The 23,048-nt window shown below is 39.9% G+C and overlaps 1 protein-coding gene across 2 annotated transcripts in view; it reads left to right on the top strand.

Moving 5' to 3' along the window:
• Positions 1 to 22,640, top strand: part of LOC127447854 (protein FAM117B-like) — an 84,932-nt gene extending 62,292 nt beyond the window's left edge. For both annotated transcript variants that reach the window (XM_051709962.1, XM_051709961.1), the window contains 4 exons: positions 12,760 to 12,903; positions 13,526 to 13,760; positions 18,987 to 19,110; positions 19,291 to 22,640. In XM_051709962.1, the coding sequence (XP_051565922.1) occupies positions 12,760 to 12,903; positions 13,526 to 13,760; positions 18,987 to 19,110; positions 19,291 to 19,549 (762 nt within the window). In that variant the 3' untranslated portion in view covers positions 19,550 to 22,640. The remainder of the gene's footprint in view (positions 1 to 12,759; positions 12,904 to 13,525; positions 13,761 to 18,986; positions 19,111 to 19,290) is intronic.
• Positions 22,641 to 23,048: the final 408 nt, after the last annotated feature.

The following is a 23,048-nucleotide window of genomic DNA, read 5'->3' as shown; positions in this document are numbered from 1 at the left end:
AACCAATACAGTCCTACATACATGAAAAATAGCCTTTTTACATGCTGTCAGGAAGACATTCAGTACTGTTTTACTAAGGCTACAGTATGTGTCCATGGACACTGAGTTTTTAGCCCATCTCATAATTTTGGCGCAGCTAAAAGCAAGTTTTTTTTATTTTATTTTTTTTACGTTTTTTTACGTGAAGATTACGTTTATTCGTATTCAGTTTTATTTGTAGTTATGTTCACCCCTCAATTGTCTACTGTTTATTTCACTTGCTCACTTCAAGAATGCAGGAGTCACAATTGCTCTGTTAAAAAAGGTGCCTTGCTGTCTGCTCTCTAAGGATGGCTCCGATTCCTGGATCGATACCGGCTCCGATACTGACGTTTTTAGATGGATACTGTGTGTTAGTCATGTTCGTTACTGTCAAGCTCCAAAAATGACATAAAAGAACCATAAAACACCATTAAAGTAGTTCATATGACTCGTGCATTTTATTCAAAGCTATTTGAAGACATGCGATAGCTCTGTGTATCACAAAAGGCTGTGTTTAATAAGTAAATATATAATATGCATGCACAATGGCACTGCTCTGTTGACACACACACACACACACACACACACTCGCGGCTATTTTTAACCTTCACGCAGTGCGCAATATTTGAGCGCTACTCACGAACAACAGCTCAGATGTAGATGCTCAATAGTTTGGTTCATTTATAGCTATGGCTCGTGAGCCACAAGTGGCTCTTTGTTAAAAATCAAGTGGCTCGCCGGGTGTCTCACCATTCACCAACACATGCTCGTTTAAAACTTTCTAGAGATAATTTTCCAGCAGAAAGTGTGGGTGCGACTGCAAAGCTTGAAGTCAATGACACTGTTTTGATTTCCTGTCTTCCGAATTTGTCGTACAGCCTACTACTGGTGAACAAGGTTTGAAATTAACACCCGCCAAATGAGGATTTTTCATACGGAGTGTTTAGCTGATGTACTGTACCAGCCACTGTGGAAGGCGACCAGTAAGACTTCTCGGAATGATATATTACAAGAAATTTGACACAAAGATGCTTGTTTGATGAAATGTGATTCTATTTTGAAGAACAGATGAAAGAAAAGCCGCCGATGCACGTCTCATTTGATATGTGAGCAGTGAGCTCCACTGTTCACGAGTGCAATGAAAGCACTTCTCCTAGACACGCACATGCATAGAGTTCTGGGCCTCGTTTCCCAATAACTATTGATCTTAGCTGAACATTTTCTATGAGCGATTTTATGAAAGTTTTTTTTATGTGCACCCAGGGTGTTATATAGCATCCGCCACCCGCAAAATGCGACGAGGCTCAATCCAGTTCGCGAGCTCCTCATTTCATGCGCGAGTAATTTTGCTCATCTGCCCGCAACAGGTGGGTGACCTGTAAGACGTCTCGTTTTCTTTTCTTTAGGCAGCATAAACTGTATTAACAAACGCACAAACACATTTGATAAGAACACATTTGGCAGCATTTTTTGGGAACACAAGGGAATTTATTAGGCTTGTTTATTATATTGATTATTATAATTATATTTACATTTATAATTGTCTTTAGTTCTTAATTTGTATGCTGTTAGTAATTTTTCACCTGTTGCTGCATACTGATGCTTGTGTGATGGCAAATGGGGCTGTTGGAGACGGTAATTGTTTGGATTTGGGGAGGTGGTTATATATAACTTTTTTTTAATCACTTCGATATTTTAATTGCTTTTTTCGTTTCATTTAAAGTGCAGTTTGAATTTAGAAATGTCTTTTAAGTTTTTCATGTTTCAATAAATTAATTTTTAAAGCAAAAACATTCACCGACCTTGGGGGTTGACCAATCAGATATCGCGATATTTTAAATGCGATTATCAGTAAAATATTTTTTACATATCGCCCAGCCCAAAAGGGAAGTTACATTTTTCATGAACAATTGTAAAATGAAGTAATTTTATGGAGACCTGCACAAACACATGTACTCAATTCCATATTGCAACATGTTACCTAATAATTTTTGCATATTTGTTTGTTTTTGAGTAGTCTATGTGTAATATAAACATTTTATTTTATTGAAAAATGTTTTTGAAAATAGTAAATTATTAGTTTTTGGTATGGCTCTTTCGAAAAAATGCATCAACCAAAAATACAAAAATTGGCTCCTTAGTGAAAAAAGATTCCCGACCCCTGACTTATAGTATCATATTATAATATTTAGAACAGCACCGGAGGTGCATTTTACCAAAATTTGAATAAGAAGCAAATTAAACTACTGTGAACTTGCTTACAAACAGACAAATACAGGACTTCCTGGAGAGTTCAGAATGTCAAAATAAAAGCCTGAGGGTTTTAAAGTTAAAGGTGCACAATTGAGAAATATAACTAATGTATTTAAAATTCTAAAAGTAAATAATAATAATAGTAATAATAATAATAGAATCAGAATCAGAATGAGCTTTATTGCCAAGGATGCTTACACATACAAGGAATTTGTCTTGGTGACAGGAGCTTCCAGTATACAACAATACAAAAACAGCAGCAAGACATAGATAATAATAAAAAATACAAAATAATTATACACATACATACATAGACACACACATACATACATACATACACATACGTAGTGCAAATCTAATACAAATCTGTTATGTACAATGCAAATACAAATCTGTTATGTACAGTGCAAATGTTTTATTTTTTTAATTTATTTATTTTTATTCAGAGGAATGAAATGGCAGAAGAGGTTGGATGTGTTGGATAAATATAAAAGTTTTTTAAAAAGACAACTGTGTATTGCACATAGTTATTGCTTAATGGGGCAATTTAACTGTTGATGAGATAGATAGCCTGAGGGAAAAAACTGTTCCTGTGCCTGACGGTTCTGGTGCTCAAGCTCTGAAGCGTCAGCCAGAAGGCAACAGTTCAAAAAGGTAGTGGGCAGGGTGAGTGGGGTCCAGAGTGATTTTTCCAGCTTTTTTCCTCACTCTGGAAGTGTATAGTTCTTGAAGGGGGGGGGGGCAGGGGGCAACCAATAATCCTCTCAGCAGTCTGAACTGTCCTTTTTAGTCTTCTGATGTCTGATTTCGTAGCTGAACCAAACCAGACCGTTATTGAAGTGCAGAGGACAGACTCAATGACTGCTGAGTAGAACTGTATCAGCAGCACCTGTGGCAGGTTGAACTTCCTCAGCTGGCGAAGGAAGTACAACCTCTGCTGGGCCTTTTTCACAATGGAGTCAACATGTGTCTCCCACTTCAGGTCCTGTGAGATGGTAGTGCCAAGGAACCTGAATGACTCCACTGCTGTCACAGTGCTGTTTAGAATGGTGAGGGGGGTCAGTGTTGGGGTGTTCCTCCTAAAGTCCACAATCATCTCCACCGTTTTGAGCGTGTTCAGCTCAAGGTTGTTTTGATTGCACCAGACAGCCAACTGTTCAACCTCCCTTCTGTATGCAGACTCATCGTCATCTCGGATGAGGCCGATGACAGTGGTGTCGTCTGCAAACTTCAAGAGCTTGACAGAGGGGTCCTTGGCGATGCAGTCATTGGTGTAGAGGGAGAAGAGTAGTGGGGAGACAACACATCCCTGGGGGGCACCAGTGCTGATTGTACAGGTGCTAGAAGTGAGTTTCCCCTGTCTCACAAGCTGCTGCCTGTCCGTCAGAAAGCTGGTAATCCTCTGACAGATAGATATGGGAACAGAGAGTTGGTGTAATTTATTCTGGAGTATAGCTGGGATGATGGTGTTGAAAGCCGAACTGAAGTCCACAAAAAGGATCCTTGCATATGTCCCTAGTCTGTCCAGATGTTGCAGGATATGATGCAATCCCATGTTGACTGCATCATCCACAGACCTGTTTGCTCAATAAGCAAATTGAAGGGGATCTAGAAAGGGTCCAGTGATGTTCTTCAGGTGGGCGAACACCAGTCTCTCAAATGATTTCATGACCACAGATGTCAGGGCTACAGGTCTGTAGTCATTAAGTCCTGTGATTTTTGGTTTCTTTGGGACAGGAATTATGATTGAGCGTTTGAAGCAGCATGGGACTTCACACTGCTCCAGTGATCTATTGAAGATCTGTGTGAAGATGGGTGCCAGCTGGTTAGCACAGGATGGAAGACACGCTGGTGAGACGCCATCTGGGCCTGAAGCTTTCCTCGTCTTTTGTTTCCGAAAGACCCGGCTCACATCATCTTCACAGATCTTAAGTGCAGGTTGAGTAGCAGGAGGGGGGAGGAGGGGGGTTGCAGGAGGTGTTGGTGTTTGTGTGAAGTGAAGGTCAGAGTGGGTGTGGGGTGTGAGATTGGGCCTTTCAGTGTAATAATAGTAATAATAATTTATTGAATGGGTTCCAAAAAATAACTGTGAATGAAAAGTGAACTGATATCTTTAACTATATTGAACAAAAAATAGATCTGAATCCTTTAAAATCCAGATACAAAATGTAAAAAAAAAAAAATTTAAACTGCTTTTCTATTAAACGCTAAGACAGGAATTACTGTTAATTTTGCTGCTACACTATCCAGTAGACTAGTTAACAATAAAAAAATTTTTTTTTAATAAGCTATACATTTATATTGAAATGTGTAGTTAGAGGTTTGTGCTTAACTTATTACAGAGTACCCCCAATTAGTTCCACACAATGATGTAAAGATATTCTAAACTGATTATGCAAAAAACAACAACACTGGTATCGGATCAGAATTGTTATTGGCCGATACTGAGATTTCAGATATCGGAATCGGATCAGAAGAGAAAAAAGTGGTATCGGTGCATCCCTACTCTCTACATAGGCAGCTTCCTTCAAAGGCAGCATCGTAACTGTAAAACTACTCACCTCTTGGCTAAAGTCACTCTTTTTTAAGCTAATTTGTCCAAATTGTTTGGTGAATTTATTTATTTTTTTTACTTTTTAAAATCACTTGAAATGGGTACTTTAAGCTTTAAAAACATTAAACAAATCACTGAAAATATACCCCTGGAACCAGGGCCATTTCAAGGTATGGGCAAACTAGGTGGTCACCTAGGGCACCACTAGTGGGTCTGTTCCAAAACCTAGTGAGCTGCCTCAGGAGGTAGCACTTTTAAGACAATATAGCTGCACTCCCGACACGAAGGCTGTTCCCAAAGGTAGGTATCTAAATTATGCTGCCTCCTAGGGGCCTGGGTGTCTCAGTGGTAAAGGACGCTGGCTACCACCCCTGGAGTTCGCTAGTTCGAATCCCAGGGTGTGCTGAGTGACTCCAGCCAGGTCTCCTAGGCAACCAAATTGGCCTGGTTGCTGGGGAGGGTAGAGTCACATGGGGTAGCCTCCTCGTGGTTGCTATGGTGTGGTTCGTTCTCGGTGGGGCGCTTGGTGAGTTGGGCGTGGATGCCGCGGTGGATGGCGTGAAGCCTCCACACGCGCTATGTCTCCGTGGCGGCACGCTCAATGGGCCACATGATAAGATACACGGGTTGGCAGTCTCAGACACGGAGGCAGCTGGGATTTGTCCTCCGCCACCCGGACTGAGGCGAATCACTACGCAACCACGAGGACTTAAAAAGTGCATAGGGAATTGGGCATTCCAAATTGGTTGAACATTTAAAAAAAAAAAAAAATTATGCTGCCTCCTAAGATATCTCATTTTTTCTCATTCTTAGATGGCATCATATGTATCCTTCCCCAAATAGGTGATCCCAGAATGCACCTTGCTGAGCTCGGTGGAAAAAATAAATCCAATATGGCGGACGAAGCAAGATAAATATTCATTATAAATATACAGTACATATAATCCATTCAATACTGGAAAGTACTGTAAAAACATAGTTTCATTTGATAGAAAACTGACTATTTTACCCAAAATGTGTGTGTGCTGTGCGTATTTATGCTCATTCAAGTATCACGTTGTTCCTCTGGCATCACTTGAATTGAAATTTGCGAGTCGAGTCTCTCATGTGCACGGTGCGCAATATTTGAATGATGCAAGGAGTGGCCTTCTATGTTCCAAATCGGTCTCTTATGAGGCTCCATTTCAGTTCCGGATGCTGCCATAGCAGACAGCTCCCGAAGTAGGCAGGAAGACAGCAAGCCAGCTCACAAAGTTTTGGAACATACCCAGTGTTTGTGTCGGGAGCATGCCTATGATGCCTTTAAATGCTGTGTAGGTAGGCAGCTCACTAGGTTTTGGAGTAATGCTAAAGCTTCATTTATATTATTGAAACTGGAGCCATTCCCAGCAGTTAGTGCATGTGCTCATGTGTGAGATGAAAATTTGAGTCCAGCCTGCAATGGGTCCTAATTCTGTTTTGCCCTCTTCTCCCTGTCATTTCCTGTCATCGCTCTATGACTGTATAATAAAATGACCAGAGGCCCCAAAAATTATGATCATTTTTCGTGCTCCTCCTCTTGTATCCACCCTCTGCCTGCTGTTGTCCAACTTTTCCATTCCTTTAGTTAATATACCTTATTCTGGACCCCAGAGACTAGTGTCTGTGGTCAAGTGGTTAGGATAAATTCGCTATCATATGTGGTCTCTATATGCCCCCAAAGTGCTGACCTATTTGTCTTCTAACTAAAGAAGTCCACGACTAGATCAGTAGAGCTGATAGTGTGGGAATGACCCAAGGGTCTAAGTCATCCTTCATTGCAGTCAGGCTATATATTATTTCTGTTAATGTCACAGCACACCACCGGAAATCTGATATGTAAACAAATATTTAGCTCCTAGCGACCGCTCGCTAAGAAGTTGCTAGGAAATAGACAAAATCACTTAACCAGCGTATTGTTTTGCATTGACCTTAAGGGTCAGGGATTTTCGCAGTTAATGTTGTCCTCTATCTACACTAACGTTCAAAAGTTTGGGGTCACTTGCCTGAAATGTTTCTCATGATCTTAAAAACCTTTTGATCTGAAGGCGTATACTTAAATGTTTGCAATTCCTTTTGTAGACAAAAATATAATTGTGCCAACATATTAATTTATTTCATTACAAAACTAAAATTGTATTAAAAAAAAAAAAAACATTTTGAAATTAATGACTTGGACCAAATAATAAAGAAAAGCTGCCAATAAGTGCCCAACATAGATGGGAACTCCTTCAATACTGTTTAAAAAGCATCCCAGGGTGATACCTCAAGAAGTTGGTTGAGAAAATGTCAAGAGTTCATGTCTGTAAATTCCAGGCAAAGGGTGACTACTTTGAAGATGCTAAAATATAACACAGTTTTGATTTATTTCAACATAATTCACAACATAATTCCCATAGTTCCATTTCTATTAATCCATAGTTTAATCCAGACTTTACTATTATTCTAAGATGTGAAAAAAATAAAGAATAAGTAAGTGACCCTAAACTTTTGAACGGTAGTGTGTACTGATGAGCAGATAACAACCAAACCATCCAGACGAAAGGCTTCCAGAGGACTTTTATGTTGAAACAGTGTGATTTTCAAAGTTGTAGAGGTTAGTCTTTTATTCATAGCTCATTTTGCATTTTGAATAGAATATTATTTTTTTTTTTTGCATTCGAATAGAAATAATTCGGTGTTGACTTAATGTTGCAGTATGTTTTGTCATCTTGCACATTTGCTTTGAGTGGTGTTCAATGACATTTTACAAAGTTATATTTTAGAATATTAATGTAAAAAAGTAACTAAAAAATATAGGTTATTAGCGTTTAAATATTGATACAGTTTTATGAGGTAAAATATCTTGAGACTTTGAAATAATGATGTCTGATTTCATACTTGCATACTAGGCTCTGTGAAGACAGGGATGGATTGATGGTGTATGTGAATTTAGTGCCAGGGACGCTGTATTGACATGGTCTGGCGTGCTTTAACAACTGCAGGGCCACACAACTCTCTGTAACATTCTGCTGTTGCCCTCACATTGTTCCCTCATACTCTGAGAAAGAAGAGGGGCAGGGCCGGACAGCCAGAGTGGTAGCAGATGTTTTCAAAAAGGGGGTGGAATTGAGAAATACACAGAGTAAAAATCAGAAAAGAGAGAGTGTGATCAGAGATGATGAAGAGACACAGGATGGAGGGGGTGCTGAGACAACTGAAATCCTGATCATGAGATCTGAGAGCCAGACAGAGCAGAGAAGAGGAAAATGGAGAGAGGTAGACTCGGAGGAGGACGGGACCCCTCTGTCAGAATGACAGGAAGTGGGCTCTCAGGAAATGTGAAGTTTTTGTTTAGTGTCTCATTTGTATGTTATGAAAGACATCACAAACAGTGCAGCCTTTAGCATAGATGGCACATGGCTCATACAGATTTAACAGTAAGGTGCTGTTCACAGGACACGTTTTTGCATTCGTCTACACAATTACACAAAGTTATTTCGCAATATAAATATGCACTAGACAGACGTTATTGAGTTTTAATAGAGCTACAGCAGGCTTTTGCATAGTCAAGTGTAAGGGGGTTCAGTGGAAAGGAGGAGGCGAGAACCGGCTTAAGAATATAAATAATAATTTAATAAACAAACAAAACACACAACTATAAACACACAGTACAGCTGCCTGTCATTCTCTCTCTCTCGAACTGTCATCCCCGGCCACCTTTATCCCTCGCGCGCCCCATTAGGCTGATTAGGGACCAGGCGTGCGTCATTCCAGCCCGGCCCCGCCCTCCTCGGCTCTACACTCCTCCCGGCGTTGCCTCAGACCGGGGAGCCCCCGGCATGACGTACATGGGGGGGGGCATGCCTTGCGCCCCGACTCCCGGCGGGTCATCCCCGCCTTCCTTGACCTGGGAGGAGACAGGAGGGGAAAAACAACAAAACAAAATGGCGAGGGAAAGGCCAACACGGAGCGACAGAGAGAGAGAGAGAGAGAGAGAGGAGAGAGAAAAAGAAACTCACCGGTTCTCTGATGCGCCGTCGCGTGGTCCTCGATCACTACTCCACTCTCTCAGGCGGATGGCAGCCGCTCCTCCCCAGGCGGACCGGAGTCAGACCTCCGACCCCCAGCGGACAGAATGCCCCTCCGCGTTCCCGGCGTCCCGTGGGGACACTCCTCTGCCCCTGGCAGCGGCCCTACCACTCCAGGCGGTCGGGGAGTCGCTTCACTCCTCCCCCCGCGGATGGCGGTCTTCTCTCGACCCCTCCGTGTTCCTGGAGGATGGCAGGGCACTCCTCCACCCCCGGCAGCGGCTCCCTCGCTCCAGGCGGTCGGGGAGTCCCGTCCCCACTCGCCTCGCGGACGGCGGCTGTTCCCCGCGTCCGGGTGGTCGAGCTACTCCATCCCCCGTCGGATGGCAGCAGCGCTCCCCTGGGTGGACGGCAGTGTCGAGGACTCTGCGACGGGAATCCCTCCTCCTTCCCGGGTTTCGGCACCAGCGTAAGAGGGTTCAGTGGAAAGGAGGAGGCGAGAACTGGCTTAAGAATATAAATAATAATTTAATAAACAACTTAAACAAAACACACAACTATAAACACACAGTACAGCTGCCTGTCATTCTCTCTCTCTCGAACTGTCGTCCCCGGCCGCCTTTATCCCTCGCGCACCCCATCAGGCTGATTAGGGACCGGGCGTGCGTCATTCCAGCCCGGCCCCGCCCTCCTCGGCTCTACATCAAGTTACAGTCTTTATCTGTCTGTCAAAGTATACATGACACGATGTGTAATCGAATATTTGAAGGAAGGGTGTCCGCTGAGGAAGTGGCAGCAATTCACTTTGCACGGCACCTCTTTCAGAAGTCTTTAAGAACACACGCACAACGTCGAGGCCAACTGCGGTCCGCTTAACGTGTATGCTGGATGAAGCCAAACTGCAATCACATTATCAAGGTCTGTTAGTCAGACTGCGTACAATTTTGGTCAGACTAAACCATTTACATGACATTTTAAAAAGACAAATTATTGTTTTAGTGTGACTGAAATAAAACTTTTAAAGTACATGTAAATGTACTGACTGTTGCGACATGTCTCATGTCACGAGTGCCACGTTTTAAAACGATATGTCATGGTAAAACAGAAAAACGTGTTTCAAGACATCTGCATTTTTATTTATTTCATGCATCCAGTGTCATTTTATCCTTCACTTTATCTCGCTATGAGTCTGTAATGGATGGGATGGGCAAGGAGGAGGCGGGAACTGGCTGAACAGCAATGTAAACTTTAATGACAAACTCAGCTTATAACAACATAAAACATAAGACCCCCACACACACACAGAGCAGCCGCATGCGTCTCTCTCTTGACATGTCGTTTCCGGCTCCCCTTTATCTCACTCTCCTGCTGATCAGTTGACTCCGTGCCAGCTGTGCACCCTCACGGCCCAGCTACACCCTCCTCCTCGCCACAGAGTCCCAGTATAGTCATGAGTTGTGCATCGCAGGCGAGAATATGAAATCTGTCAGGGAGGCCAAGTTACATAACACATTGATCTGCAGAGGAGACAAGCACGCTAGCTTGCAGTGTGTCTGTAAGTGTGTTGTGGGTCCGATAAGATATACCCCTGTTAGTGTTAGTGTAAAATGGAAATTAGAGTGTCTGCTGACAGTGTGTGAATGTGCAGGGCTTGATTCAGCTGCTGTGTGATGCTGTTGCTGTAACTCTACACACACAAAGTGCAGGCTGCTTTTCCTTCAGTGCGTCGTATCTGGTCTAATTTTGAGGTCACCACTCTTTGTGCTGTATTATCTTGCGTACTGCACCCACACACACCAACCAACATATTTTAATTTACCTTCATTCAGTGGAGGTTCCTACGGTCATGGAATATTTGGAAATATCAGGGAACTTTAAAATTGTGATTTCCAGGCCTGGAAAAGTTATGGAATTCTTAATTCATGGAAAAATCATATTTCTATTTCTATAGTGAATATAAATGTTTCTAGTTATGCTAAGCTCTGCAATATTCTCTTGGCTAAGAATTGTTCTTTGTGAATGCAATCTCTCTCAAATTATTTAAAAAAAATCCTTATCCAGTATCACAAGGCACTGAAAAAGTCATTTTAAGTTCAATTTCAAGATGTGGGAAGGCCAATTCCTGTTCTAATGCTGTCACAAACTTGTGGAAAAAGCAAAAACCAGCATGTTAGTGTCAAACCTAAGCTTGCATAAATTTTTTTAATTATAAAAATGGTAGAGAGAGTAATCATAAGGAAAGGAGAGGCCCGGACTTGAACCCACTTCTCCCACATGAGCATATGGCTCAGTGTGTCAGAGCATTTAACCAAACCACTAGGTCACGAATCCAACTATTTCTGCTTTAACATAACATGCAACAAATACTCACTTGGGCTGGGAATCGATGAATGTTTCCCAATTTGAACTGATTTGATCTGATTTTGTTTCAATCTAATTTGATTCTGTTCTGATTCATTTCAGTTGTAATGTCCTGAATGTAAGTTGAATATGTAATGTCATATTCAGTTTAAATATGAAAGAAATTCTCTCTTGGTTAATGTTGTAAATTATACAGGGAATCTTCTTACTTGGTACATTATGCAGGGGTGTAAAGTACTTGATTAATTATACTTTATTACTATACTTAAGTATTAGTTTTGGGGATTTGTACTTTTCTCAAGTGCAATTGAAACTGAATACTTGTACTTTTTTTGGGGGGGGGGGGGGATTTTTTCCCCTTTTGGGAATTTGGAATGCCCAATTCCCAATGTGCTTTTTAAGTCCTCGTGGTCGAGTAATGATTCACCTCAGTCCGGGTGGTGGAGGACGAATCCCAGTTGCCTCCGCATCTGAGACCACCAACCCACACATCTTATCATGTGGCTTGTTGAGTGCGTTGCCACAGAGACATAGCGAGTGTGGAGGCTTCACACCATCCACCACGGCAACCATGCTCAACTCACCACGCGCCCCACTGAGAACGAACCACATTATATTACCCCATGTGACTACCCTCCCTTGCAACCAGGCCATTTTGGTTGCTTAGGAGACCTGGCTGGAGTCACTCAGCACGCCCTGGGATTTGAACTAGCGAGCTAGCGAACTCCAGGGGTGGTAGCCAGCGTATTTTACCACTGAGCTACCCAGGCCTAGTATTATATTTATTGATTAAATACATTGATTTGTTCAGTTTTAAAAAGCTAAAATGTGACAAATGATGAAAAACTAATGCAATATAATGAGTAAAATTAATATTTTCATAGTGTACCTAGTTAGAAGGTCCGCTGTATAATTCACAACATTAGCTGAGAGAGAATTTATTTAATATGTAAGCAAAAGGGACATTATAACTGAAATATACCCATATGAATCGATATCGAATCGAATCTTGATTTTTTGAATCAGAATCGAATCGGGAAATCTGTATCAATACCCAGCCCTAGGGACTATGTTAGTGAATTATTTTCCTTTAGTAGAGTTTGTAAGGATTCATTCAAGATGAAATGTCTCCTTTGTCTCCCACTCAGCAAGGAAATTTTCAAAAATTCGCCATCAAATCTGTTTTCATTCTTACTGTTACTTTTACGTTTTTACTTTCACTCAAGTATGTTTCTGGTTAGATACTTGGACTTTTAATTGAGTGCAATTTTCACTCAGTATCCATACTTTCATTTAAGTATAATTTCTGAGTACTTTTTACACCCCTGACATTATGAACATTTTAATTTAAGAATTTAACAACAGGGCCCAAACATCCAGTTCAATAGCTGATAAACATCACAACCAAAACTGAAAGAAACTTTGAAGTACAAGAAAAGATTAGATATTTTGATTTTTAAGACACTATCTGGATTGTACAAGTAAAGATCCGGATTCTTTTGAAGCCCTAATACTCACACTTGTTGTTCTCTCTTGTGCCAGGCTCCTATTCCAAAGAGTGTCCTGATCTCAATCCCCATTTCTAAGTCTTCCGTCTCTCGTTTCCGGAACAGCGTGGAAGGGCTGAATCAGGAGATCGAGCGCATCGTTATCCGAGACACAGGAGACAGAGAGGAGCAGCTTATTGTGAGTGAACTTGACCTGATTCTGCAAAAACACTGTTGTTTTTGGATACTTTTGGACACTTACGTTAATCTTAAAAATATATAAATTTCATTGCATCAAAAAACAAAATGACAAACCATCTGCAAATAAATGATGCTACTGTAGAGCTTTTATCAGGACTAACTTAATGTTTCTTCACCATTTATGTATGTATTTATTTATTTTATAATTGGTCTCAGTGTGATTTTTAGTGGATGTATGAAGTCACTTCCCCTAAAGTTCACACAGGTGTCTATTTAACCACAGATGTAGTTCATCAATTTAACTTAATGGACATCAAAACAAAAACCAAAGGTCTCTAAATGCTTTTTGTCTTACTTTTGAGCCATACATCTCTTGTTTTAATTGAAAACCCAAATAAAACTTAGCAGACTTTAAAAATGTGAAAATGTTTTGCTTGAAAAGTGTTTTTGTTTTTTTCTTTAAAATTAAATGCCACTTGGTTTGATATTTTATGTAATATAAAGACACTGATATGTTTTCATGCGTGGCTTAAGTGTGCAAATACTTTCTGGCCCCACTGTATACTTTTTCTGTTCTGTTTTGCTGTAGCCTAATATGATCTTTGCACCTTTTCTCTCAGCCTCCAGAGGCTCCAGACGGGCACCGGGCTCCTCCTCCCCTTTGCCAACATAGCGCCAGCTCCCGCAGCATCGACACCCAGACACCCCTGGGCAACGCAGCAGGCAGTAACCATAGCAACAGCAGCAGCCGTTCTCCGTCCATCTCACCCATGTTCCTGAATGTGCCCAGCGAGCACTTCAGGGATAGTCCGTCTCCCATCGAGGACGAGACACTAATTGATGGCCGTGAGAAAGGTACGACACACGCATAATTTCCCACCCACATACATACTCAAGGCTGTACATATCATTAGGCCCACACAGAATCTGCAGTCTTTTTTCACCTTTGTGTATGAGATGTGTATGACTTTTTTTTCTTCTACTGAACACAAATAAATATTTTTAGAAGAAAATTTCAGCTCTTTAGGTCAATTCAATGCAAGTGAATGGTGGCCAAAACTCTTAAGGTCCAAAAATCATATAAAGTCAGCATAAAAGTAATCCATATGACTCCAGTGTTAATCCATGTCTTCTGAAGTGATCCAATTGGTTTTGGGTGAGAACAGACCAAAGTATAACTAATTTTTCACTGTACATCTTGTCACTGGAGTCTCTAGGCACGATCATGATTTCAAGCTCGATTACACTTCCTAGTGCTTCCTAGTGCTCGATTACACTTTAGGAAGTGTAGTTTAGCTTGAAATCACAATCGCCAAGGAGAATGCTTTCAAGATTTATATTGAAAAAGGAATTACATTTTGGCCTGTTCTCACCCAAAACCATTTGGATCGCTTCTGGAGACATGGATTTAACCACTGGAGTCATGGACCTACAGAGCTGAAATATTCTTCTAAAAATCTTCATTTGTGTTCTGAAGAAGAAAGAATGTCATACACATTTGATGGCATGAGGTTGAGTAAATCATGAGAAAATTCATTTTTGAGTGAACTATCCCTTTATATAATGGAGATGAGAGTACTACAGTCTGATTGGTAGCTGAAAGCATCATGAAATTAACCAAAATGCTTAATAAATTAACCTCTAAGGGGTAGGGATGTGTTAGGATGGATAGACGATTAGTCATCCACCTACAGACAAGTCAGTTTGTGAGGCTGACTAGTTTTTGATTTTTCTCAATGTTTTGTTTGTTTTATATATTATATATTTTAGCAACAGTTTCGTCTATGTACACATGCAGACCAATGTCTTAGGCCATTGTATCTTGTCTCATATCATGAGCATCGCATTTTTAAAAGGCTGTGCCAAAAATAATTGAATTTGTAAAAATACTTCTCGAGACTTCTGCGTTTCATTCTGTTGCACTCCAATCAACCGTTTTTGAACTCAAGAACACATCTTATATGAACACTCCCTAAGAAACTCGTCTGATCGGTGTCTGATGGACACTAAAGTACAAACTATGCTTCAGTTTTCCATATGTCAGTACAGTACGTCTTGTGCACAGTCAAATTTCATAATTTCATCACTTACTTTATCTAGACACGTGGACAGTCCACGTTGTGGGTGAAAATAGCTAGGTCCCCAATATGAGTAATGGATAATAAACCACTCAGAGTCAGGATTCAATCAATTTAAGAGAATACACTGAATTTAGATTGTTCTCTGCAGTTTCATAAAATATGAACAAAATAAAAGTCAAGTGAAGAGCTAGTTAACAGCAATCAGTAATTATAGTCATCTGCAAAATTGGAAACAAGATGTCATTGTAACTGATTTTTGTATGATTCTGATATATTACAAGATAAAACTATTCTAAATCCGCCTTTGTACAATAGTTAAGTAGCCACAACATTAATCATGTTCCCATTTTAGGCTTAACAGTGTAAAATGCAAGTGTCATAGGTTAGATGTAAGTTGTGAACACTCTTTACTGAATGTCTCTGAGGTTCCAATTATTTTGCAATGGCAGAGTCACATGTCAAAATGGCCTTGGTAGTAGAACACAGGGCCTCACCTTCTGCAAAACACTGGGGCATAACTGATAGAAAGAACTAAAGTCTAACACAGAATGAGTCTACAAACTATTTAAGAAGTAGAACTTGAAAGTTGGAAAATACCTTTAAGTAATTTAAGGTGCGCTCAGTAATTTATTCCTCATTAAAAAAGTTTAACTCCTATAGACATGAAATATAATTTTTGCAATATATGTAGGAAATCATGAGCACTCACATTAAAATGAAGACTCCAGTCATATTAGTAACCTTATAAAAGCGGCTTGATTCGACATGGAGAGGGTCCGCACATTGGGGTTGCCATGTTAGAATCACATGACCAGCCGAATACTACTCACTTAATCTCAGTAACCGTCCTGTTATTTGACACTTTCACTCATTGATGAAAGTAATCATGGCAAACTGTGAATACTAAATTTCTACAATGGTATCTGAAACAAAAAACTATTTATTTTAAATGATGCTGCATCCAAGCCGCTCAGTGTCAGTGTAAGTCCAAGATGACACAAAGACGAAAGTTACTGAGTGCGCCTTTAAAATATGTACAGTTGAAGTTTACATACACTTAGGTTGAAGTCATTAAAACTCATTTTTTTAACCACTTCACAGATTTCTTATTAGCAAACTATAGTTTTGGCAAGTCGTTTAGGACATCTACTTTGTGCATGACATGAGTAATTTTTCTAACAATTGTTTTCAGACAGATTGTTTCACTTTTAATTGACTATATCACAATTCCAGTGGGTCAGAAGTTTGCATACACTATGTTAATTGGGCCTTTAAGCAGCTTGGAAAATTCCAGAAAATGATGTCAAGCCTTTAGACAATTAGCCAGTTAGCTTTTGTACTGAATTTGAGGTGTACTTGTGGATGTATTTTAAGGCCTACCTTCAAACTCAGTGCCTCTTTGCTTGACATCATTGGAAAATCAAAAGAAATCAGCCAAGACCTCAGAAAACAAATTGTGGACCTCCACAAGTCTGGTTCATCCTTGGGAGCAATTTCCAAATGCCTGAAGGTACCACGTTCATCTGTACAAAAAATAGTATGCAAGTATAAACACCATGGGACCACGCAGCCATCATACCACTCAGGAAGGAGACACATTCAGTCTCCTAGAGATGAACGTAGTTTGTAGCAAACAGTGCAAATCAATCCCAGAACAACAGCAAAGGACCTTGTGAAGATGCTGGAGGAAACAGGTAGACAAGTATCTATATCCACAGTAAAACGAGTCCTATATAGACATAACCTGAAAGGCTGCTCAGCAAGGAAGAAGCCAATGCTCCAAAACCACCATAAAAAAGCCAGACTACAGTTTGCAAGTGCACATGGGGACAAAGATCTTACTTTTTGGAGAAATGCCCTCTGGTCTAATGAAACAACAATTGAACCGTTTGGCCATAATGACCATCGTGAGGCTTGAAAGCCTAAGAAAACCATCCCAACCGTGAAGCATGGGGTGGCAGCATCATGTTGTGGGGGTGCTTTGCTGCAGGAGGGACTGGTGTACTTCACAAAATAGATGGCATCATGAGGAAGGAAAATTTTGTGGATATATTGAAGCAAAATCTCAAGATATCAGCCAGGAAGTTAAAGCTCGGTCGCAAATGGGTCTTGCAAATGGACAGTGACCCCAAGCATACCTCCAAAGTTGTGGCAAAATGGCTTAAGGACAACAAAGTCAAGGTATTGGAGTGGCCGTCGCAAAGCTCTGACCTCAGTCTGATAGAAAATTTGTGGGTAGAACTAAAAATGCATGTGCAAGGAGGCCTACAAACCTGACTCAGTTACACCAGTTCTGTCTGGAGGAATGGGCCAAAATTCCAGCAACTTATTGTGAGAAGCTTGTGGAAGGCTACCCAAAACGTTTGATCCAAGTTAAACAATTTAAAGGCAATGCTACCAAATACTAACAAAGTGTATGTAAACTTCTGACCCACTGGGAATGTGATGAAAGAAATAAAAGCTGAAATAAATCATTCTCTCTACTATTATTCTGACATTTCACATTCTTAAAATAAAGTAGTGATCCTAACTGTCCTAAGACAGGGAATGTTTTCTGTGATTAAATGTCAGGAATTGTGAAAAACTGAGTTTAAATGTATTTGACTAAGGTGTATGTAAACTTCTGACTTCAACTGTATTTTAAATGTTTGTTTTTTGTTTTTCAAACCACGAAGTAATCTACAATAAAATTGGAAGTCAACATAAAAAGCATGTAATGGAATTTATTAAAGTGTGAATTAAAGGAATAGTTCACAGGGATGAACCAAAAATGAACATTCTCATCATTTGCTCACCCTCATGCCATCACAGATGTGTACGACTTTCTTTCCTCTGCAGAACACTTTATCAAAAACAGATAAAGATTTTTAGAAGAATATTTCAGCTCTGTTGGTTCATTCAATGCAAGTGAATGGTGGCCAAAACTTTTAAGCTTCAAAAAGCACAAAGCCAGCATAAAAGTAATCCATACGACTCCAGTGGTTAAATCCATATCTTCAGAAGCGATATGAGATGTGTGGGTTAGAAACAGATCAATATTTAATCCTTTTTTACTATAAATTCTCCTCCCTGCCCAGTAGGTGGTGATATGCATGAAGAATGCGAATCGCCAAAAACAATTTATAGTAACATTGGACTAAAATATTGATGTTTCTCACCCATAGGATGATTAAAAAATATGTAAAGATAAGGGGTTCAAAAAAGCCACCCCTGCACCATCTTTATGCGTCTTGGATCATGCGTCTAACAAGTCCATACGGGCTTGCGGTCAAAAGAGTGTACTTTGAAGGGCTGAGCTCTTGACCATGCACGAGACGGAATAGAATGTGGAAAAACAAAGTATTCCTTAGCCTTAATTGTACGGTGGTTACTTAAAGGCATGTTCCGGGTTCAAGACAAGTTCAGCTCAATCCACAACATTTATGTCATAATGTTGATTACCACAAAAATTAATTTCGACTCGTTCCTCCTTTTCTTTAAAAAAAGCAAAAATGGAGGTTACAGTGAGGCACTTACAATGGAAGTGAATGTGGCCAATTTTTAGAGGGTTTAAACAGAACTGTGAAGCTTATAATTTTATAAATGCACTTGCATTAATTCTTCTGTTAAAATGTGTGTATTATTTGAGCTGTAAAGTTCTTTAAATCGTCGTTTTTACAGTCGTTTTAGGGTTTTAGTGTTTGTTGTAAGTGCCTCACTGAAACCCAGATTTTTGCTTTTTTAAAGAAAAGGTGGAACGAGTCGAAATTAATTTTTGTGGTAATCAACATTATGCCACAAATGCTGTTGATTGAGCTTAATGTTTATTGAACCCGGAGCATTCCTTTAAGACCAACTAGTCAATTATTTGTTTAGAGTGGACAAACCACTGAATAGTCTATTTTGTTTACAGGTAGTTTTGCATCCCTAGTAATGTGTTGAACTTACTTACTGCATAAACTACACTAATACGCCAAGTTTTACTTTCATATACTAATTGTTTCTTGTACCATTTCCACAGATTTGTCCCCCGGCTCACCCCTACCCAAATACGCCTCATCCCCGAAGCCAAACAACAGCTACATGTTCAAACGCGAGCCACCTGAGGGCTGTGAGAGAGTCAAGGTTTTCACAGAGGAAATACAGTCAGTGCTTTTATCTGTTCTCTGTACACTCTGTTCTCCACTGTTGTGTTCTGCTTTTAGCCCAGTCAAGCCTTGAAATGATGAAAGTGTAACATTTACACTTGTCTTCAAAGCTGAGTCAGTTCTCTCAGCTGATTCTTACTCTCTCTTATCTCTCCACCTTGTTTTTCATGTCCTCAGGCCCAGGCCTCCACGAGAGATCCCACAGTTCCTGTGCCCAGACAGAAACAAGGTCAACTTCATCCCCAAGAGTGGCTCAGCCTTCTGCCTGGTCAGCATTACCAAACCACTGATGCCCACACAGGAACTCAACAACGTCAAGAATCAGGCCAGCGCCCGCCTCACGCCAGAGCCTGAGCAGCGAGTCTCACGAAGAAGTTGCATGCTTTCCCATCAGTCCTCAGGCTCCTCACCCTCCTCCTGCCTGTCGGAGAGTTAGACACACCCCCTCAAACAAGTCTCCACAAACTCAGCACATTTTTAATAATCGCACATGACAAAATGTGGTTGACTCTCAGAGAACAAAGCAATTATTAATAACCAATGGCTTTTGTTGGCTGACACCTGCTTATATTTGATGAGAATATTAAATGGTTGCCTTTTCCTATGCAGCTTTTTAAGTTTGTTCTTGATTTGTAAGAACATGCAGGCCAATGTTGGGGATTGGTTTTGTAAAAAACATATTTAGCTTTGTATTGTTCCTCTACCTTTCATAGATAAGAGTGAAACTAAGAATGTGTCTCAGATCACTGAATACACACATAAACTCTTAGGAATCGGATCTGAATTGCTTTCTTAAATATTCAATAACGAGGTGGCTACATAGATCAGTTTTTCTGAGACATTGATGTATATTTTATAATAGTTTGCAGTGGATCGCTTTTATCTTACTTGGACCAGCACATCATTTAATACAAATTATGATTCCTTAATCGTAAAATAGAGCCCAAGAGACCTTGTATTTTGAGTCTGGTTTGATGAAGGTCTCTCTGAATCATTTTCATAGTTGCAGGCCTTATTTTTTCAGTCCAGTCCAGACAAAAGCAACAACAGGAGAGCAGGAGAGACCAGTTCTCTGCCTTTTTCCTTTTCCTGGCAGTGAGGAGACAGAAAGGTGCTAAAGATAAGAATAGAGTGTGAGAGAGAGATCTGCTTAACGGATCACCATTGAAGACTGCCAGTCGACTACAGGACAAGTGGCCTGTAAACCTGATTCTTTTGTTTGCATAGCTGTAAAATGCATTTCAAATGCATATGTGTCCAAACTCTGAACTTCAAACCCAGCAGGGAACAAAGTGAGAGAGGGAGAGGAGGCTATGGCAGGATCTGGGTAGACAGATTAGATGTTTTCTCACCTCGCACAATGATTAAGACGATTTAGTTTGAGGAATGTTTGAAAGAAGGGCATAGCAAAAGAAAAAAAAATGTAATAAATGTCCAGGGACGTGGCCTTTAAATGCTAATTAACAATTCAGATATCTATCCAAACATTAATGTAATGTTTCCCATGATATCCATTGAAATCGTTTACAAAGTCAGAGCACAGTATTGTCACATTTGTCATTAGAATGATTTGTCTCTGTGTGTGCATTTTGGGGAATTCTGTGTATGTCACCAAGATTCAATCAAATAAAAATCGTTCCGGTTTTCTCTCCGTTTCAGTGTCTAAATGTCATTTCAGGTGTCTAGGGTCCTTTCATTTTTATTTTTCCATTTTAATTGACATTTTGTATCGCTATCCTTTCCAAACACTCCTTGAAGTGCGTTTAAGCTTTTTGCAGATTTTTTTTTTTTGAAGGACAAAAAATGTGATGTCAATACAGTCTGATAAGACACTGCTGCTCTATGCAGCTCACACAAGTGCTTTTGTAGACTTGGCCAAAGAGAACATTCCCTGTGGGTCAGTGACGGTCATTGTAGATGAAAGACACTGAAAGATAAGGTGACTTAAAGGGGTCTTGACATGCCTTTTTTAAATTATTTTAAAATTTGAGGTTCACTTATAATATCAGTAAAGTTTTTTGCCACAAAAAACAGTCATAGATTTGTAAAACATGATCATTTTCCACCCTCATTCTGACCATCTGCCAGAAACGCTCTGTTTTGGTGCTGTTTCTCCTTCAAGACATGACAGTAAACACCAACTGTTATGATTGGCTCTCTGCTCTTGCCATTTCACTGCTTGGCTCAGATGTAATAAGGTAAAGTAGGTGTTGATGTGTTGTTGTGGAGGTGGTCAGATGCTAATGTCTATCACAGTGTGACATCACAATGTGAAGGAGGTAGAGAACAAGTCGTTTTGACAGTTTGATTTCAACAAATGCTCTTTTTGTAGTGATAAGGAAGTTTTGAGTTCTGAAACTTACAGTAACATTTTATAGTACAATGAACTCTTATGTTAAAAGAGCAAGGAAAATGTGATTCCTCATGTCATGACCCCTTTTAAACAAAACAGCAGAGCCAGTAGAATGTTGTGTTATTCAGTTACAGGAATAATAAAATTAGGCTTTTTCGCTTAAATCTCAGAAGTGCTTTTGGAAAGTTGTCAGAGTTTTTTACAGGCCACAAGACTGTCTGCCTGCATTTCCCACTAGCAGCTTGGCTTGTGACATCTCTCACTCATGTTGTGTGAGCTGTATGCAGGGTGGGGTGCATTTTTGCAGAGTTCCTGTTCTTTTGTTCAACGTTGTAGGTATTATTTTGAGCTTTAGACGAAATGCTATGCACTGTCACGACTGCTATGTTGATCGGAACTGCACCCAAGACTTTCACACACCATTGCACTTGTGTATATGGCTGTGTGACAAAGTGATTTGATTTGATACAACATGAAGCTGCAATATTTTAGTACTTTTACCAGCATTACTAATCATTTAGGGCATCTTCTCGTAGCCTCTGTCTTTGAACTGAAATAAGCTCACAACCTATCGTAGATCAGTTCTCAGGAATGTAAAAGCAGTAATCTCTTCTGGCAACGACACAAGAATTTGAGCATTTCTCGCTTGAACACAAATTGATAGTTTTATCAGCTGCTTTGTATATCTCCTTAGGATATGTATTGAAGTAGAGGACTCTCCCGCCGAAAGGCCAATATTAATAAACTTTTATACGGAAGTGGCCTTAATTTTCTCTTTCTAATATGTATGGCATCTAGTCAGTAAGAGGGAAAGGAGAATCAGTGAAGTGGCAGTGCTGCTGTCAAATATTACCAATCCATATGTACAGTACAACTTATTAACATGGGGTCAATGATGTATGTTTGAATACTGTGTTGTATGCTGTCTGTCTCAATGGATGTTTTTCATCTTACACCATGAAGTCTTCAGTGTTATGCCCGTATAAGACTCAACAAAATAAAGTTGCACTCGCTCCAAATGTCTGAAGGTGTTATTTGAAGTTTGAGTTGAGTTTGGGGTCAACTGTTTTTCCAGAAATGACTTGTCTTTGTTGGATGATGTAAAGTTTGATCATTATTTGTTGCTAATATCAAAGAGAGCCCAAGAATATTAAACAAAATCTTTCAACCTTGAGTGTCATTAGAAATGTGTTTCATCCTTCCCACTGAGAACAGAAATGAGGAGTAATTAAAATATTTTTACTTTGGCTCTCTAACATGTTTAGGATGAGGTCACACACACACACACACACACACACCACCTATTGGTAAACACTGTAATAGGGCATCATCACAATCAAGACATGCTGCTACAAAAGTATTAAAATAGTTTTTCATACTTTCCTCTGGCTGCTAAATATTTTGGATGATGTATTAGCTAAAAATAGTATTGTTTTATAAGGAAAAAGTCAGACCTAGAGAAGAACAATGTACATGTATTTCTGTGATTGTGAAATAAAGGATGTTACCAAATGTTCAAGATTGTGGGGAAACTAATGTAAAAGGTTAAAAATATTTATTTGAAAAACCAATGTAGGCAGAC

The sequence above is a fragment of the Myxocyprinus asiaticus genome, chromosome 11 (assembly GCF_019703515.2).
Source record: "Myxocyprinus asiaticus isolate MX2 ecotype Aquarium Trade chromosome 11, UBuf_Myxa_2, whole genome shotgun sequence".
In the NCBI taxonomy this organism is placed as follows: domain Eukaryota; kingdom Metazoa; phylum Chordata; class Actinopteri; order Cypriniformes; family Catostomidae; genus Myxocyprinus; species Myxocyprinus asiaticus.
This window is presented reverse-complemented; position numbering and strand designations above follow the sequence as displayed.